General features: G+C 41.1%; 1 protein-coding gene across 1 annotated transcript in view; it reads right to left on the reverse strand.

Annotated features, from left to right (window-relative positions):
- The window catches only part of LOC118423008 (ankyrin repeat domain-containing protein 6-like), a 13,720-nt gene extending 5,985 nt beyond the window's left edge, over window positions 1–7,735 (reverse strand). Inside the window, exons 1-8 of the mRNA XM_035830902.1 lie at window positions 7,277–7,735; window positions 4,675–4,773; window positions 4,061–4,159; window positions 2,915–3,013; window positions 2,133–2,231; window positions 1,414–1,512; window positions 855–932; window positions 117–218 (exon numbers count right to left, since the gene is read on the reverse strand). Of these exons, the coding sequence (XP_035686795.1) occupies window positions 117–218; window positions 855–932; window positions 1,414–1,512; window positions 2,133–2,231; window positions 2,915–3,013; window positions 4,061–4,159; window positions 4,675–4,773; window positions 7,277–7,735 (1,134 nt within the window). The remainder of the gene's footprint in view (window positions 1–116; window positions 219–854; window positions 933–1,413; window positions 1,513–2,132; window positions 2,232–2,914; window positions 3,014–4,060; window positions 4,160–4,674; window positions 4,774–7,276) is intronic.
- Window positions 7,736–8,171: the final 436 nt, after the last annotated feature.

Raw genomic sequence — 8,171 nt, forward strand, 5'->3', positions numbered from 1 at the left:
CAATTTAAGTGGTGCAAAAATTTTTTGGTGCACCCAATTTCTTAAGCTGGGTGCACCAGTGCACCTAATCCCAAAAATGAAATTCGAGCCCTGCGTCCGCTGTTCCCCATGTTTACCTTGCCCTTGTTGTTGGTTCCATCAGCAGGGAGGGAGTGGGACCTGCGGATGTTACTGTTGTCCTTTCTGTGGGTACTTCTCCCTCGGCCAGATCTCTTCCCCTGAGAAACACGGAGAGGGGTATATGAGGTTTAAAAACAACTCATCATCTTAGTTGACAGATTCATACATCCGTACCTGCATAGCCAGTATACATTGTAACTGCCCTTCAGTGCAACACATCAACTTCTATATCTGCATCTGTATAGCTGGTATAACTGCCCTTCAGTGTATGTATAAACACACCAGCTTCTGTATCTACATCTGTGTAGCAAGTATAAGTGACCTTCGGTGTAACACACCAGCTTCTGTATCTGCATCTGTATAGCCAGTATAAGTGCCTTTCAGTATAACGCACCAGCTTCTGTATATGCATCTGTATAGCCAGTATAAGTGCCCTTCAGTATAACACACCAGCTTCTGTATCTACATGTCCAAATACAGAATGGAGGTTCTGTGTTTAAGCTTAAGGAAAGTCACATAAAAGATCCCACAACACTTATCTAAAAAAAGTATGGGTCCTTCCAGGTGTGGGTGGATCACATACATAACATCTGCCAAAACTACAGCTTGCACTATTCAGTACAAACCTGGTGTGCTATCCTATGACTTTTATGAGGATGAGCTTACCAGGTATGCAATGAGGCCAATGCAGATGTCTTATAGCTAAATTGCAATACGCAATGAACAATACTTACTTTAGGAGTTGAGGTCATAATGAGGATACACTCAGGGTTCTCCTTGTCTCTAGCCAGATCAATGGGAGTTTTCCCATCCTGAAATATAACACAAAGGTCTCACTGCAACCAAAGAAACATCATAATTGCATAATTTATAGAAACACAATGATTAAGGTCCATTTAGTGGTGGTTTTTCACAATGGACATGAAGAGTGCTATTGCCCACTTTTCTATTGTGTAGCAGCAGATATTTCAAAAGTCATAGGCTTGTGTAAAAAAAAGCATGAAACTCAATGATAAAATGGTACATTTTGATTTCTGTGCCTTTTGAGTCTTTGCAAATAAAATAAGACACAGCTTGTCAGGGAAGAAATATACAAAAATCGGACATTTTGCTGCAGTACCAAAATCACTCACCAGGAGATAAAAAATCAACATTGCATTCCCAACACCTACACATGTACCCACATAGCAAATATCCAGACAGAGGTTCTCGAGTTATATTTATGACTCCAGAAACAAAAACATAAAAACAACCAGACTAAAAACAATAATGATAATAATTGATCTAGTGTACCTTGTCTTTTGCATTGACATCTGCACTGGCCTCTATTAGGATCTTGGTGAGTTTTCTTAGCCCCAAATTTGCTGCAATATGTAAGGGTGTTCGTCCATCCTGAAACAGAAACAGTAGTGGCAATCAGAGATGGTAGACTTCATCTACTCCTTACGCATATACTATTTTGCCACCCTTCCTAACAGGCAAAAATAAAATAAAAAATGTACAACTGCTAAAGTCATCAGATATGCTGCTTTGTGCATTACCAGTAGCAGTTGCAAAGTACAGATAGACACACACACACACACACACACCTGCACACACATAATCTCACACACAGTCACAAACACACAAGAAAATAGCAAGAAATTAACAAGCAATGTTCTGCAGCAACCCCACAGTACTAGGTTTCGAGTTGTGTGATTTTTCATACGTTAGTACAGAAAAAGTGCTCCTTGCAGGGAGTGACTAATTGCAGTTTGTAATTGCTATAAACAAGGGACATACAGTATCTTTTTATGGCACTTTTTTTTCATGATATAGTTTTAAACCGCTGAACATACACATGTAGAATGAATGATGTGGAGCCATTTCCTGTAGGTTCATTATGAATGTGCCAATATGTATATTTGCATTGCTCACAATGTAGTGGAATAGCTCCTAAATGAGACTTAAGTACACAAAAATGTACACAACCCTAATCATTAGTAGCAGCAGTAGTCAGTAGATACTTGTACCTTGTTCCTCTGGTTGACATGACATCTGGCACTGAGGAGAATCCTGGTCCCGGTCACATGGCCGTACTTGGTAGCCAGGTGTAAAGCAGTGTCTCCGTACTGGACAAAAACAGGAACATCAGAAATAAACACTCAAGGCAATCTGAAGAAAAAACCTCATACATACCCTGCACTTAAAACCATTATTATCAGAAACGTTTGTACTGTAAGCATTGCATATACTTACTACTAGCAGCACTACTAGTAACGGTAGTTCACCTTTATCTGCGGGGTAACCTACAAAATGTCTATCCATTGTTTATAAAAATGGTGTTTAGGGATATCAATTCAACAAATTGTGCAGATCATTTAAAAATATTGCAATTTGGAACCACTGTCAGTTGAAATCCTGGATATTCTAGAGACATTACATCAACCATACCTTCAGCTTCCAACATCCTGGATAATCCTACTCAACTTTTTACTGCAAATTGTATTTGTATTCTTGTCTTGTATGTTCATTGTTGTACTTTGATATGGCCGAAATAAAGCTGAAATTAACATTATTTAAAAAGGCCCTTGGCCAAGACATAACATCGCAGCCAATGTTTCAGTGACCATCTGCCACCTCAGGGCAATATACTGACTAGTGCTATACCACACTGTACCTCTAGGTGGCGCTGCTAACAATGCAGTTCCTCATCATGGGTTATGACTTTGTAGGCTTATGTTTTGCTTGTGAATAAAGAACCTTCTTATACAGGAATTCTCCAACCAGATGAAATGATTCAGGGACAACTCACATTGTTCTTGGCGTCCGGCATGCATCCCCCCATCAGTAACATCCTACAGCTTTGGGAATGGCCATTCTGGACAGCAAGGTGCAGAGGGGTGAAGCCATTCTGTCAACACAGCAACAACATGATGTCATACATGTGTGCTAGGGGTGGGTACCGGTACAGAAAATTTAGGTCCATGTCCGGTTCAGGTCCAGAGGATCAGGTCTAGGTCCGGACCTGAACCTGGACCTGATTCAGTATGTGAGAACTTGTGAATTGACTGTACTCCCAACAATGGTCCATTTCACTACAAAGAAATCTGTTGGGTGGAGTATTCGACTCACTCTGGTGTTCTAAAATCCTGCAGGGCTAACAGCCTCTGTGCGATTGACGCCAAACCTTGCTAGAAATGACTATAAACTCTACTCTACTTCTCGCCTGTTATTTTCTTCCACTGGTAGGCACCAAAACGTGTGAATACCTGATCAAGTAACCTGTTCATTTTCCAATAGGTCCAACATCCGGTCCAGCTGATTTTTTCAGGTCCGTTTTTTCCGGACCGGTCCAATTAAAAAAAACGGTTTGGTGTACCGGTAACCACCCCTAATGTGTGTTACTTATGATGTGGCACAACTCGTGGCGTGTTCATCCTAAAACCTAGGGGTCCTGGGTTCAGAACCCTTGACATACTCCGATCTTGTGCCCCAGGGAAAGGCACTTAAACACAACTTTCCTAACTTCACTCTGGGAAAATGAGTAGTACCTACAATGTACATGTAGCTTTGGCTAGGGACGTCCCTCGAATGGGACATTAAATGGAGGAGAGCCGAACCTTGAGCACATGAAGCCATCACACTTATGGAATAGACTAGGTCGCCATTGAACTCCTGGTGTGAGTGGTTCATAATTCAATGGTAACATCTGGTCTTATTGAGGTAAGTTGGCCTACCCCGAAAGTGCCGAAACAACGAATAACAATACAACATGTTCTACAAAAAAATCATTTTTATTTTTTATCAACTTTTCTTTATCAATGTGACTTTTTTTTACAAACACAGCCTTCTACTGGTTCCACAATAAGGTTCAACTTTTTTGCATAAGTCACACAGCACTTTGACAGATTGTACAAATGAGAGTGAAAAACTTAACATGTATTGTAGAGTGACTTACTTCATTTTTGGCGTGGATGTTGGCTCTAGCTTTGATCAGGAGTTCCACAGTTCTGCTGTATCCGTTCCAGGCAGCTTCATGCAGAGGTGTGTTTCCATGCTGGAAGTGACACAAGATTACATTCACTTTTTGGTTTGATCAAAAATATACACAACTAAACGTGATGAAGCACTATTTGAAGAAGTCTTACCAAATGATTGCCCATGCCATTGGAAACAAAAGGTAGCTATCAAGCAAGCACATGATAACGGAACAGTTAAGTACGTAATCAAGGTGTCCAGTTGGTTAACCATATGACATTAGCCTAAGGTGTCTGGCCCAGAACCCAGAGGTCCTTGGTTTGGAGATCTGATATGCCACCAGTGTTGTGTCTTTGCGAAAGGCACAGAACTGTCCCCTGACTTGCATGCCTCATTTCATCCAGGTGTAAAAATAAATACCTGACTTCTATGTAATAGATGGACACATCATTAGATAGGAATTACCTATGTATAGCTACTTTTTACTTTTGGACCAGTCCAATACCCTGTACCTGTACCCACCCCTAGGTATTGCATAAATAGCCAGCAGTGATTACATGTTCTAATTACTACTATGAGGAGATTTTCCCTGACCTGATCTTGTCTGTCCACGCTGGCACCTTCCTCTATGAGAGCCTGTACCACCTCCACATGTCCTCCCACTACAGCACGGTGGAGAGCAGTACAACCATCCTGGAGTAACACAACACAACACTTCACATTACCATGTTTTCTACTTCTACTTTACACCCCCAGACAAATCCGTGGGAGTTGAACTGAAAATGGAAAAATACTTCCCCACAATTTTGAACACATCTTGCACTGGGTAGATTTCAATTCATGGTGCTTTCTTCTTCTCCCAGGGTAATTTTGCATAAATCAAGGGCCTCTATGTCCTTGCTACAATCTTATGAATCACTGACCACAAGTAACAAAATCCCTTAGGATAGAAAAAATATTGTACACAAAAATAAAATAAAAATTGACATAAATATAGTTTTGCGTCCTTCCTAGAAGTGAAGCAACGCCATGGTCTATTTGAGGTCCGTTTCCAATTTATCTGTGCAATAGCCTCAAATTCAGTATGTAGTGCTCACCTTACGAATTTTGAGAAGTTCATCAACAGTGTGTACTTAATTCGAGGAAATATGGTAGTACAATACTGAGGGTGACTTCTTTACCCTTCTTGCACTATGCCATTACTACATTACTATGCTATCAAGTTAGATGTTGCTATTTCTCTCTGCCAAACCTACGGTGATGCCTGCATTGGGCGCATCTTGCTCAATGAGCTTGCCTTTGCCACAAGCTAATCAGTGCCTAGACTGTGCAAAATTTCAAATATGGCCCACAAGCAGCCATCAGTGCAGCACAGAGAACCTGTTTGTTTCACTGATGGGATGATGGGTTCTCTGTATGTTCAGTCAGCATTCAGTGATGCCGTGGTTACCCACAGATCAATAATCTGGTACCTGATGAACAAGTTTGAACACAGAAAACACTGTCAAACGTTAGGTGCTGTTCGTCTTGCTTTAGAACATCAACGAAACAGTGTGCCTTGTTGGTCACAAGCTTTTCGTTCGGACAACACAAGGGCCATTCTCTGATTGGCTGACAGCTGGTTAGTGGCCACCCCCCAATAGTCTAAAATATGACCCTGGATAATCAGGGCTACTTCAAGGCATTTGCTGTGGAATAGATCTGCACATAGGATCTGAACATGGGGAGCAATGGCTTACTTGTAAAATTAACAGTGTGTCAATTTATAAGTATAAACTGTATTATTGCATGTGGTAACAAGACCTGGGCCTTTTGTAATGAGACAGGGTTGTTGTGTGGTCATTCAGTGATAATGTAATACAGGGATTCATGTGTGTTGCAAAAGTACTGGCTGACCAACCATTTATCACAGAGGATCATTGGTTTGAATTACCTTTTACTGGTGCTTATCATATATAATGCTTGAGTATATTCAGCTGTAGGATCAAAAATTATTACTGACCAAAGGAGGCCCCATCTTAGGAAAAGGTGCACAACCCAATGATACCTGCTCCTTTTGAGAGCTGGCATCTGAATTCTGTGGCTAATTATAGACAAATTTAATACTTAAATGTCAAGAATATGCTGTATACTTGTGTATGATGTAAGTACTTAATAACAAGGTGAACTGTTGCACTTTGGGTGAAGAAAAACATGCACCTAGTATTTTGAGCCCTGTGCCCATAGGAGAATATCAAAAAGATTCAATTCAAAATGGTACTACTACTAGCAGTTAGAGAGAAAGAGTATTGTAGATGAAGTTACACTGTATACAGTAGTGCTGAATATATTTTAGAAACATAAATGGACAATAGACATTTCTGAATAAAGGACAACACTGAAGGACATGACAGAGACATATTTAAAACATACTATGCTTTAAACACCAAACATACTGTACATTTACTGATTTAGAAGAAAATTGTACAAGCTCAAGTATTCTCTTGAGTGTTTATGTTCCAAATGTTAACTTTGAGGTACCATTATCTGAAAATTAACAACTTTTTTCTGCAATGTAACTCTATGTATTATAATTATAGCATATAGTAGAAGCCAGGTAATTGCAACACTTCACATGAATATACAGTACATGGTACCGGTACAGTGTACTGGTACAAAACCATTTTTTCTCATTGGACCGGTCCAGAAAAAACGGACCTGAAAAAATTCGGTGGACCGAATGTTGGACCGATTGGAAAATGAACTGATTATATGATCAGGCATTCACACGTTTTCGTTGTCTAGGCAAACAACAAGAGGGAAGCAGAGTAGACTCTATAATCATTTTTACCAACTTTTATGTAGTCAATCGTACAGAGGTAGTTAGCCAGTGGGAGTCGAATACTATACAAAACAGATTTCTTTGAAACAAAATGGACCATTGTTTTGAGTATAATCCATTCAGAAGTTTTCACTTAATGAATCAGGTCCAGGTTCAGGTCCGGACCTGGACCGGACCCTTTGGACCTGAACCGGACCTGGACCTGAATTTTCTGTACTGGTACCCATCCCTAGTACATGGTGTTTATCATCATCATCATATGGCATTATGATACTAGTAGGATATGGAGTTCATACAATGACTGAAAAAAAATTACATGCATATTAAACATTGAAAAAAGACCTCAGATTTGGCACTTTGTTTCCGCATACGCACCTCTTCCAACAAGGTAGTCTTTGCTGGCTTGGTTTGTCCTGTTCTTGTCAACTTTGCGGTCCCCTCTTTCTGCTTTTCTCCCGCGGTCTGCGTCGATCCCCGTGACGGAAGCCTTTCACGAACGCTCAGGTCATCTTTACCACGCAAAGGGAAGCTTCTACGAGAATCTTTGGTGCCGTCTCTTGGAAGAACTTGTGTTTCAGCCCATGTGGTTGGGTTGTGCCTTGTGTACGTGTGGCCATCCTGAGAAGAACCTAACGACCAACCGTGTGACGACGCAGACCGACTGCTAAAGTCCTCGTCTCCGGCCAGCCACTGGGACAGGCGCCTCGTGTGGCGTGGTGAGAGGCCGTACCTAACACCGCCACCGGGGGAGGGGGGGTACCTGGCGCCATCCCCTGGGTTTAAGTCGCACCCCAGATCGTAAAAGTCCCACTCAAATTGGTCCGATTGGGCCATCTTGTCCACTGGTACTGGATGTCCGGGTGCAGAAACAGAATAGAGGGAAGCAGGCACATAAGTCTACATACACAGTACTATTGCACAGATGAGTTGTACTTGCACAGAGGACATCTACAACATTTACTGACAACTTTCAAGCCATTCCCCTAAGCAGAGTCGAACCCGCATCCTACAACTTCACTACTCTGCTTTATGTCATACCTGGGCTACGATAACATTCGACAAGGGTGATAATGTTCCGTATCACATAGGCTTTATAGTTGTATCACACAGGTTTCCATCGATTAAATACATGTAGATGCACCCCCACTGAAAGCGAAGTTCTTTTCTTTGAATTTCTCTTGAATTGATGTTCATTAAGAATTAAGTGATTGGCACAGCTTGAAACAATGTGTCAACTTTTATCCTTTTTATGAGTACATTAGTACATGTA

The sequence above is a fragment of the Branchiostoma floridae genome, chromosome 9 (assembly GCF_000003815.2).
Source record: "Branchiostoma floridae strain S238N-H82 chromosome 9, Bfl_VNyyK, whole genome shotgun sequence".
NCBI classification, from domain to species: Eukaryota; Metazoa; Chordata; class Leptocardii; order Amphioxiformes; family Branchiostomatidae; genus Branchiostoma; species Branchiostoma floridae.